General features: G+C 40.6%; 1 protein-coding gene across 6 annotated transcripts in view; it reads right to left on the bottom strand.

The window, feature by feature from the left end:
- The window catches only part of LOC118922437 (kalirin), a 483,582-nt gene that overhangs the window by 225,923 nt on the left and 245,326 nt on the right, over positions 1–12,333 (bottom strand). For all 6 annotated transcript variants that reach the window (XM_057503419.1, XM_057503422.1, XM_057503431.1 and 3 more), the window contains one exon: positions 11,914–12,036. In XM_057503419.1, coding sequence (XP_057359402.1) covers positions 11,914–12,036 — 123 coding nt within the window. The remainder of the gene's footprint in view (positions 1–11,913; positions 12,037–12,333) is intronic.

Genomic DNA, 12,333 nt, shown 5'->3' with positions numbered 1-12,333 from the left:
TCTGGATTGTCTAGTCTGTTCCATTGGTCTGTGGCTCTGTTCTTGTGCCAGTACCAAATTGTCTTGATTACTATGGCTTTATAATAGAGCTTGAAGTTGGGGAGTGAGATCCCCCCTACTTTATTCTTCTTTCTCAGGATTGCTTTGGCTATTCGGGGTCTTTGGTGGTTCCATATGAATTTTTGAATTATTTGTTCCAGTTCATTGAAGAATGTTGCTGGTAGTTTCATAGGGATTGCATCAAATCTGTATATTGCTTTGGGCAGGATGACCATTTTGACGATATTAATTCTTCCTAGCCATGAGCATGGGATGCGTTTCCATCTGTTAGTGTCCCCTTTAATTTCTTTTAAGAGTGACTTGTAGTTTTCAGAATATAAGTCTTTCACTTCCTTGGTTAGGTTTATGCCTAGGTATTTTATTCTTTTTGATGCAATTGTGAATGGAGTTGTTTTCCTGATTTCTCTTTCTGTTGGTTCATTGTTGGTATATAGGAAAGCCACAGATTTCTGTGTGTTGATTTTGTATCCTGCAACTTTGCTGTATTCCGATATCAGTTCTAGTAGTTCTGGGGTGGAGTCTTTAGGGTTTTTTATGTACAGTATCATGTCATCTGCAAATAGTGACAGTTTAACTTCTTCTTTGCCAATCTGGATTCCTTGTATTTTTTTGTTTTGTCTGATTGCCGTGGCTAGGACCTCCAGTACTATGTTAAATAACAGTGGAGAGAGTGGGCATCCCTGTCTAGTTCCCGATCTCAGCGGAAATGCTTACAGCTTCTCGCTATTCAATATAATGTTGGCTGTGGGTTTTTCATAGACGGCCTTTATTATGTTGAGGTACTTGCCCTCTATTCCCATTTTGCTGAGAGTTTTTATCATGAATGGATGTTGAACTTTGTCAAATGCTTTTTCAGCATCTATGGAAATGATCATGTGGTTTTTGTCTTTCTTTTTGTTGATGTGGTGGATGATATTGATGGACTTTCGAATGTTGTGCCATCCTTGCATCCCTGGGATGAATCCCACTTTGTCATGGTGTACGATGGTTTTGATATATTTTTGAATTCGGTTTGCTAAAATTTTGTTGAGTATTTTTGTGTCTACGTTCATCAGGGATATTGGTCTGTAGTTTTCTTTTTTGGTGGTGTCTTTGCCTGGTTTTGGTATTAGGGTGATGTTAGCTTCATAGAATGAGTTTGGGAGTATCTCCTCCTCTTCTATTTCTTGGAAAACTTTAAGGAGAATGGGTATTATGTCTTCCCTGTATGTCTGATAAAATTCCGAGGTAAATCCATCTGGCCCGGGGGTTTTGTTCTTTGGTAGTTTTTTGATTACCGCTTCAATTTCGTTGCTGGTAATTGGTCTGTTTAGATTTTCTGTTTCTTTTTGGGTCAGTCTTGGAAGGTTGTATTTTTCTAGGAAGTTGTCCATTTCTCCTAGGTTTCCCAGCTTGTTAGCATATAGGTTTTCATAGTATTCTCTAATAGTTCTTTGTATTTCTGCGGGGTCTGTCATGATTTTTCCTTTCTCGTTTCTGATACTGTTGATTTGTGTTGACTCTCTTTTCCTCTTAATAAGTCTGGCTAGAGGCTTATCTATTTTGTTTATTTTCTCGAAGAACCAGCTCTTGGTTTCATTGATTTTTGCTATTGTTTTATTCTTCTCAATTTTATTTATTTCTTCTCTGATCTTTATTATGCCCCTCCTTCTGCTGACCTTAGGCCTCATTTGTTCTTCTTTTTCCAATTTCGATAGTTGTGACATTAGACTGTTCATTTGGGATTGCTCTTCCTTTTTTAAATATGCTTGGATTGCTATATACTTTCCTCTTAAGACTGCTTTTGCTGTGTCCCACAGAAGTTGGGGCTTAGTGTTGTTGTCATTTGTTTCCATATATTGCTGGATCTCCATTTTGATTTGGTCATTGATCCATTGATTATTTAGGAGTGTGTTGTTTAGCCTCCATGTGTTTGTGAGCCTTTTTGCTTTCTTTGAACAGTTTATTTCTAGTTTAATGCCTTTGTGGTCTGAAAAGTTGGTTGGTAGGGTTTCAATCTTTTGGAATTTACTGAGGCTCTTTTTGTGTCCTAGTATGTGGTCTCTTCTGGAGAATGTTCCATGTGCACTTGAGAAGAATATGTATCCTGTTGCTTTTGGATGTAGAGTTCTGTAGATGTCTATTAGGTCCATCTGTTCTAGTGTGTTGTTCAGTGCCTCTGTGTCCTTACTTATTTTCTGTCTGGTGGATCTGTCCTTTGGAGTGAGTGGTGTGTTGAAGTCTCCTAGAATGAATGCATTGTATTCTATTTCCTCCTTTAGTTCTATTAATATTTGTTTCAGGTATGTTGGTGCTCCTGTATTGGGTGCATATATATTTATAATGGTTATATCCTCTTGATGGACTGAGCCCTTTATCATTATGTAATGTCCTTCTTTGTCTTTTGTTACTTTCTTTATTTTGAAGTCTGTTTTGTCTGATACCAGAATTGCAACACCTGCTTTCTTCTCTCTGTTGTTTGCTTGAAATATCTTTTTCCATCCCTTGACTTTAAGTCTGTGCGCGTCTTTGGGTTTGAGGTGAGTCTCTTGTAAGCAGCATATGGATGGATCTTGCTTTTTTATCCATTCTATTGCTCTGTGTCTTTTGATTGGTGCATTCAGTCCATTTACATTTAGGGTGATTATTGAAAGGTATGAATTTATTGCCATTCCAGGCTTTAAGTTTGTGGTTACCAAAGGTTTAGGGTTAGCTTCTTTACTATCTTACTGTCTAACTTAACTCGCTTGTTGAGCAATTATAAACACAGTCTGATGATTCTTTATTTCTCTCCCTTCTTATTCCTCCTCCTCCCTTCTTCATATGTTGGGTGTTTTGTTGTGTGCTCTTTTTAGGAGTGCTCCCATCTAGAGCAGTCCCTGTAGGATGCCCTGTAGAGGTGGTTTGTGGGAGGCAAATTCCCTCAACTTTTGCTTGTCTGGGAATTGTTTAATCCCTCCTTCATATTTAAATGATATTCGTGCTGGATACAGTAGTCTTGGTTCGAGGCCCTTCTGTTTCATTGCATTAAGTATATCATGCCATTCTCTTCTGGCCTGTAGGGTTTCTGTTGAGAAGTCTGATGATAGCCTGATGGGTTTTCCTTTGTAGGTAACCTTTTTTTTCTCTCTGGCTGCCTGTAATACTTTGTCCTTGTCTTTGATCTTTGCCATTTTAATTATTATGTGTCTTGGTGTTGCCCTCCTTGGATCCCTTGTCATGGGAGTTCTGTGTACCTCTGTGGTCTGAGAGGACATTTCTTCCCCTAGTTTGGGGAAATTTTCAGCAATTATTTCTTCAAAGACATTTTCTATCCCCTTTTCTCTCTCTACTTCTTCTGGAATACCTATAATTCTTATATTGTTCCTTTTTGATTGATCACTCAGCTCTCTTAAAATTCTTTCATTCCTGGAGATCCTTTTATATCTCTCTGCATCAGCTTCTCTGCGTTCCTGTTCTCTGTTTTCTAGTCCATTAATGGTCTCTTGCATCTCGTCCATTCTGTTTTGAAGTCCTTCCAGAGCTTGTTTTATTTCTGTATTCTCCTTCCTTAGTTCTTGCATATTTCTCTGCAAGTCCATCAGCATGGTTATGACTTTTGTTTTGAATTCTTTTTCAGGAAGACTGGCTAAATCTATCTCCCCAGATTCCTTCTCAGGGGAAGATGTGCCGAAGCTGTCTGGGTTAGTCTTGTCTGGATCATATTTTTTTGCCTTTTCATGTTGACAGGTGCTTTTGACTGTCAGCTGAGAGGGCCAAAATTTTCACTTGCTAATGGCCTTTCTTTACTGGGACAACTGCGACCCCTAGTGGCTTGTGTTGGGTTATTGCGTGTAGAGTGGGTCTTTGTGTCTTGCCTGGCGGGAAGGGAGAAATTTCCCTTTCTGTGGGCGGAATTTGTCTCAGGCTGCTTCTCTGCTTTCGCAGCGCCCGGTGGGGTAATGGATGGGGGGGCTGCTTGACTGTTTGCCTCCGTGAGGGGTCTCAGAGCTGTTGCCCAGGGGGTTAGTGCGCCCGGTTTTCCCTGTAATTTCCAGCTGCTGTACTGTGACCTGGGTTGTTTCCGTCAAGCTGTTAAGTCCCTGTCCCTTTAAGACTTTCAAAAAGCCCCCGCTTTTCTTTGTCACAGGGGCATCAGCTTCGGCACTCGCTCAGAGGTCTTACTCCCTGTTCCCCCAGTATCCAGGGCCCCCTGGGCACGTACTGTGTCTGTTCTCTGGCCTGGATGGCTGGGGCTGGGTGTTCAGCAGTCCTGGGCTCCGTCTCCCTCCCGCTCTGCCTATTCTTCTCCCGCCGGGAGCTGGGGGGAGGGGCGCTCGGGTCCCGCAGGGCTGGGGCTTGTATCTTACCCCTTTCACCAGTCGCTGGATTCTCACTGGTGTAGCTGCAGTCTGGCCACTGTCCTGCGTCTTCTGGTCTCTCTTTTAGGGCTAGCTGTGTTTGTTGTATTTTCAAAAGTATATGTTTTTGGGAGGAGATTCCCACTGTCCTACTCACGCCACCATGTTGGCTCCACCCCCTGTTACTTATTTTCTTAACTTTGCTCTAGGGCTTACCATATATATCTTTACTTATCAAAATCAGCTTCAGATGTATATGAACTTAATTCCAAGGAGATATAAAAATGTTATTCCTATATTGCTTTATTCCCTTTTCCACCTTTTTGTGGTATTGTTATTTTACATATATCTGTAAATGTCATAAACCCAAAGTTAGGTTGTTACAGTTATCACTTTATAACATTATGTCTTTTAAAGAGGCTGAAACAAGAAAGGAAAGTAAATAAATGTTTATAGTTTTTGTTATATTAATCTCCTTATTTATCATTTCTGGATCTTTCATTTGTTCCTGCGCATTCAAGTTACCATCTGAAGTAATTTCCTTAGTCCAATATAACTATGTTCTCACTCTGTTTGTAGATCTCTTTGCATTTATCCTACTTGGAGTTCTTAAGCCTCCTGGCTGCATAGATTAATGTTTTTCAATAAATGTGGGGAGATTTCAGCCATTACATCTCCTACTACTTATTCTGTTCCTTTCTCTCCTCTCCTAGTATGCCCATTATGCATATTTGGTGCACTTAATGGCATGCCATACTTTTCTAAGGTTCTGTCCATTTTTTTCTCATTCTTTTTGTCTCTGCTTTTCAGATGCATAATTTCTAGTGATCTATTTTAAAGGTTACTAATTCTTTTGTCTTCCAGTTCAAATCAATTGTTGAGCTTTTCTATTTAGTTTCAAATTTCAGTTATATTTTCAACTCAAAATTTCCTTTTGGTTCTTTTTTATAATTCCTATCTTTTTATTAATATTCTGTTTGATATGACATTGTCATCATGTCTTCCTTTACTTCTTCAATCATGATTTCATTTAGTGGTTTTTTTTAACATTTATAATGGTTACTTTGAAGTTTTTGTTAAATGTGACATCTGGTCACTCTCCCAGGCAGTTTCTGTTGCCTGCTTTTTCCATTGTATATTTTGTATATGTTTTCTTTTTCATGGTCACATTTTCTATTTCTTTGCATATCTTATAATTTTTGTTGGAAACTGGATATTTTAGATAATATATTGTAGCAACTCTGGATACTGGGGCTTATTCTAGGGCTTATTATTGTTATTTTCTTGCTTACTTGTTTTGTGACTGGCTGGACTATTTTAGTGAAGTCTATTTCCATCTCAGCCACCATAGTGGGAAACCTCTGATGACACTCCTCAGGGGTGCATGCAGCTCAGGTTATGCCCATGTCACCCTGGAACAGTGGCCAATGATGGTGGCCTTGGCAGTGCTCTCTTTTATTTTCTTTCCCTGACCACACCAGAACTATTCAATTCTACTAATTTGCAGCTGATTACTCTATTGTTTTCAACAATGTCTTAGGGGATAAATTGCTCCATAAACCTTTCAGATCAAATTCCAGATCTCTGAAGGAATAGTTCTTGGGGTCAGTTTTTGCAACTTGTTCTAGCCCCAGGAGGCCTCTTTCCCCAGTTCTCTCTGGCAAACTAGCCCACTTACTGTTATCCTATAAACTGAATGACTACCAATCTTCTCCCAATTGCCTTTCACCAGAACCTTCCTAAGGGCATTTTTGGGAATGCTGTTGGCTTGAACTTCTCTGCTCTTTATTGCAAATGAAGTCAGTTCCTGTGGGAAAAGACTTGGGGCTCTCTGTCTTAGTCTGTTTCTATCCCCAGGCAAAATCTCTGAACCAAGGCTCTGGAGCTGGTGCTAGGGACAATAGTGCACATCCCTAAATGATACCCTCACTTTAAGAGTTGCTTAAACTCAGTGGATGGGGGTGAGTAACCTCAGGTCTTCTTGGTTTGTTTCTCCCAGCATGGGACCTCTGCCTTACAAACTGGGGCAAGAGAGATCAGGGGCCTAGAATTCTCAGCAGTATTGTGCCTATGGTAGAGTCTCTGTTCCATGAGTGGGGGATAAACAGAAGAAAGGTGTTCCCACCTCTTGGCCACACTCACTCAGAACTTCAGCAACAATTGGGGCAGGATAAGAAATGCCCTGCCTCGGATAATAGCTCTTCAAATGGGAACTTAGGCAAAGAGTGCCTTGTGTTCTTGGTTATGCCAGTTTGGATTTCAGTTTCCATCTTATTGAGCTGGATGGGAGAGACAGAGAGTGAGTCTTGGTTCAAATACCACAGACTCACTGTTCTTATTGATTTTCAGTAGACTTTCTTAAACAAACCTTTCTTCATTTGCTGTATGTACTCAGACCATTTCCAGAGAATTTAGGTGGTTGTTTTTGAATAATTTCCAACACTTTCACTGGAGAATGGGTCTATGGAATTCCTCATGCTATCATGCTGAAATGGACTGTCTTTCAGAACTTGTGATACTTTATTTTAGGGAGTGACATTTCACACATATACATCTCCACAGAACAAAAGTTCTCTAGTTTTAATGTACATAGAAATCACCTAGGGAACTTCTTAAAAATGCAGGTTCCTGGGTACCAATCCCCCAAAGATTACAATTTTCTAGGACTGGGTTTAGAAGCCAATAAGAAATTTGCACTTTTAGCAAGCTCACTACCTTATTCTTTGGAAAATAAATTGCGCTAAAAAGATTATTGCATATAAGACTGATCTCTTATTTTAAAACATATTCTGTGTCTACTAAGAGGCTTTGCACTACAATGGGGTTAAATACTGGTTACTTAAATATCATAATAGCAAGTATGTGAGCATGTGTGTGCATTTATACCAAAATCTAGAAATACTAGATTCATTATAGGAAATGCTGCAGAACCATGGTTTAGAGCTGCCAAGAAGCAATGTGACAGACAACCCAAGAGCAAGGCTTCTCAGACTAGGGGCAAAAGTCCTGCTTCAGAATCTTTATTTCTCTTGCAGCTGATCTGACTTTTCCTTGGTCGTACCATTTGTAATTTTCCCTCAAAACAAAGAGAGAGCATTACAGGCTTTGCTGTAATTAGTCTGATTTGCACACCATCAAGTGGCAATATGTGCATCTGGTGAGCAAATTAATAGGATTAAAGCCTCTATCAAACATGTTGCAGCAGGAAGGATCCTACTCCACAGCATATCACTAATATGAATCCTCACAGTCACAATAATAGAAAATGAATACTATTTCATATTTTAAAACTCTTGCAGAAACCATCAGCAATTTATTTTTTCCCAAAGAATCAGCTAATTAAAATTGTAAATAAGGCTGCTGCAGTATGTTTGTATGTGCTCTTGTGGGTGTCTTTTTCATGAAGGAATAGAATGTGGATGGCTACACTATTGTTCTGCTGCATATTACAACCCGACCCTGCTTCCATCTGCCCACACTCCCATCAGAGGAGAAGGCCACACTCAGGGGAAGGAGAATTTGTGAGAAAGTCTTTCATAACAGAAGGCTGAATTAAGAAAGAGGACAGCCCAGAAAACTGGGAAACCTGGCTTTCTGAGGCACTGTGAGGAGCCAGAGAATACTTTCCTACTGGGATTAGTAGGTGGGATATTATTATAATTATTATTGTTTTTGTTGTTATTTTTACCAAAACACTAGGATTCCCCAGTGGGAACTGCAAAGAACATGTTATGACAAAAATGCAAAGACCAACCAATTTTAACCTTTTTCTTTCACAGTTTCTCATGTACCATACTTGGTAGAGTATCACTCCTACACTCATGCTGTATTAATAATTGATAGTCTTTACTGGTAACAATTCACAGATTTAGGAAATTTCTGATTTTTCTCCCATTACGTAATGATATGGAATTACTTCTCGGTAATGGTCACCTCAACCTTTGTTAGGTCTTTAACCAATATATAACCAGTATATGAAATATGAAAACAAAACTTAAAAAACAGATAAATTACTAATTGATCATTAGTATTTAAAAACTATATATAAAAGGCTTCTTTAAATTATAAAATCTTTGGTACATTATAGAATTAATTCAAAGACCATTAATTACTATCAATGAATGAACAATGAGCATTAAGTCAATGCTGCTTGTCAATTAAAAAATGTACCCAAACCCCCCACATTTATACTCTGTATACTTTACTGCATTATGTTTGTATGTACTCCTGGGGGTGTCTTTATCATGAAGATATAGAATATGGATGGCTACATGATTGTTCCAACATAAGACTTACTGGTTTGATTACATACTTATTTGTGATATATACTTAACATCTGCTCCTCCACTGGAACCTCCATGGGACAGATCATCTCTCTTTTGTTGACTACATCCAGCACAATGTCTGATCCTTAATTACTTATGGAATGAATGAATAAGAAGTCATGAGGTTCTTGGGATCTTAAACTAGGGAGATTAATAGATAGGCTCTAGGATTCCCTTGAATTTCCTGAAATTGTCTAAAAAATTTGTTCATATATACATTTCTCTGGGAAGAGGATCCACAACCCTCATCATATAGTAAAGGGATCCATGACCTCCCCAAAAGCTAAGGAATCTTTGGCATATTTTAACAGTAAAACAGGGTTCAATACCAAAGAACTTGCCAAACCATGCTACATGTACCTTAATGTGGACAGATGTGTGGGCATATGTGTAGGTGTGCATATAATTTCCAAAAGTAGAAACAGAAATGCCTTTGTGAATTTACAAAACAATCCACATTCCCACTTCCCCTAAGTAACTAGATCATTCCTATAGTCCTTGGGCTCCAGCAGTAGTTGCTTGTATTCATCTGTTTCTTGGCAGCAACATCTATCACTGAGGCCAGAGAAAAGGAGTCTGTAATTCCCTCCTTTCACCTGCTTGGGATGCTGCCATCCCTCTTTGTGGAAACTCCTTTTAATAACAAGCCTGTAAACCTCCCGGTTAACAAAGGCACAGAGCTGTGTTTGTAACACAGTGGTGCCCCAGCAGTTTGATCAAACAACCCTGGGATTTCCCTTCCCTTGCCCTGCAGCCAGAGAGAAGATCCAGCCTGATCAGTCTGAAGAGGCCTCTGAGTGCTCCACGCTTTGACAGCCGTGGGACTACCAGATGGGCTGGAACACATGAATTGGCTGTTTTTATTAAATCTCTTCTTTCTCTCCCAGTTCCAGAAGATGCTTTCCTTCAGTAAATTTCCTCCCTTATTTTTGTTCTGAAAATGGAGACTTCAAAAGTAAATTTGTCAGAGGAAAGGTTTTTGATGTGCCACTAATTCTTAGTTATCCATATTAACAGTGAAGAGTAGTGGTGCCAATAATTCAAAGCCAAAGGCTCTTGTTATTTAGCTTTGTAGTTCACTGAAGGGCTTGGTGGCAGGAATTATGCTTGTCTTTTCTTCTTATTAAAATAAGTTTGTTTGCTTTAGGGCCAGGGAGTTGGGTGACATGAAAATTCTAGCACAGAATTTGTAAAATTCACTAGGAGAAATCCAGAAGCCACACAGATAATCAAACTTGACTAGATTTGAGTCCACATCCTTAATCACCTGTGATCAATTGCTTTCTCCTCTGTGACTAAAGTGAGCCAGCACTGAGACGTAATTATTGGAGGCTAGTTGAAAGGGAATGAATCTTTGCATTTAGATGAAGACAAAAGACTGCTGTAGCCAAAATTGATAACAAAATCAATGTTGATGTTTTTCCTGCCTGGGTTCCACAACCTTCTATTCTTTAGCCAGTTATCTTTCTATACAAATCTCATGTTCATCTTGACCTTACACCCTGCAACAGTACCCTGTGCTAGTCATTTGGGCAATTCACAAATATCCCATTCTCTCCTTCCCAGCACATGATAGATCATACATCTCCTCCCAGGATGTTAGATGTGGCGGTGTGCCTGGTGTTGGCTAATGAAATGTGACATTTGTCACCTCTGGGTGGAAGGTTTCAGAGCCAGCATGTGCTTGGCTACAGGCTTTGTTGAGGCAACTGGCAGCATCTGAGACGGTGGCTGCTCCATCAGCCTGGGTCCCTGAGCGACTACGATGAGCAGATCTACTACCAGCCAGTAACATGCAAGTTGTAGGAACAAGAAATAAACCCCTGTTATTTTAAACCACTGAGATTTTAAGATGCTTAGTTAACTCACCTTCTCTCTACCATGGCACATATCCAGCTGCACCATGGGTTATCCCCCCAACCAAATGCTAAACAGCTTGAGGCCAGACTTTTTCTTCTTCAGTATGTGAAGTCCAGTGCATAGCATATTTAAAACAACTTGGTAGAAAATGAAATTTCTCCCTGGCCTCTGTGAGCCTCCATGCTTATGTTTTTCTAATATTTGTCCCACCTCCCAGATCCAATGGCTAAAATGATAAGTTATCTTTGGTGTTCAGATATAAGGGGAATGGTGGAGCTACTCTTCTGGACCAGTAGCACAAGCAGGAATCACTGGCAGAGTAGGGAGAGAAGTAAGTTGAAGCATAATTAGGCTGTGGGCATTTCACATACAATGGATGTGCTCAAGGTGCAGACAAGATTTTGAAATAAAGTCTTGGAGTGACCACATGGAAAAAAAACAGTACCCCAAAGTGTTAGGCTTATGCAGGGTCACAGGTGTTATCTGGACTAGATTCCTACATCATCACTATTACCATAACACCAATATTTACTGATAACTTACTACATACCAGGCACAGCTCTAGCTGCTCTACAAGAAACTCACTGAATCCTCACAATAACTCTATCTCTATAAGGTGACTACTATTATTCCCATTTGACAGATGAAGAAACTGAAGCATAGAAAGGTGAATTCCCTAACCAGCTGGCAAATATCCCTCTCTGAATTCAGCATCTGCTTGAATACTGCCCACCCTGGGTTGCTCACTAAGTCCCACTGCATCCCACCCACCCCTTCCAAACCTCCACTCTATGTCCTGCATCCTCCTCAAACTGCTATGCCCTGGACAGGTCTGCATCCTAGACCAACACGAAGTAATTCTACCCTCTTCCCTCCAAGGCAGAACTTTATGCCTGACGGCAACAATCATGTGTCCCTTAAGGCTCCTCTTCTCTAGTCCAAACAGCCCCAATTCACTCAACCATTTCCAATGTGCCATAGCCTGAGGCCCCTCACCATCCCAGCTCAGTGATTCATACATGCTAGGGACTGAAAAATATTGGTTAAGTCAACAGAGTGGATCTGATAGTCTTGTGTTGAGCTAATACCTTATACAACCCCAGCACATTACTTTCACTGTGTAAAGCAGGGTCCAGAGGCAGAAATGGGGCCATAATCTGCTATGGGAATGGCTGTCTCGCACACATCCACATCCATACCTCGCAAACGCAATACTAAAGGGTCCACATGTTGGGAGCTCCTCGTTCTTACTCAGGCTGGAAGTCTGTTACTGCCCCTCCACCCCCACCCCTCCCCACACTTCCCCTCCTCCCTCTCTCAGCAGTGCTGCCAGCTGGCCACCCACTCACCATGGAGTTCATGGCGAAATGATTGTGCTGCGTCTGAAGGTCTAGGGCGTGCTGGTAGCTGACTCCAATCTCTGTATGGCTTTGGAGGAATAACTCCTTGTTGTGGCTTATCCAGTCGAACATCTGGAGGGGACAAGAAGGTACAGAGTAATCAGAAGGGTCATGGGTCCAAATGTGCAAAATTTTCAGAGCTGCTAGAAGAAAAAGAGCCCTCCTCCTGGTACCCAGTGAGAACCAGTCATCTTAGAGTGGGGGCGGCTGACAGCCTGGTTCCCCAAGAGAGCCCCAATTTAAGCGTAAGGACTCACCACCAGCCTCTGTATTTCCCTATAGAGCCTAAGGAAAGCAGGGAAGAGAAGCAAGACAATCAGGGAGATGGGGAAGGGAGCTGCCTACTATCCCTAGTGACTTCCCCTTTCC

The sequence above is a fragment of the Manis pentadactyla genome, chromosome 1, assembly GCF_030020395.1.
Source record: "Manis pentadactyla isolate mManPen7 chromosome 1, mManPen7.hap1, whole genome shotgun sequence".
Lineage (NCBI taxonomy): Eukaryota > Metazoa > Chordata > Mammalia > Pholidota > Manidae > Manis > Manis pentadactyla.
This window is presented reverse-complemented; position numbering and strand designations above follow the sequence as displayed.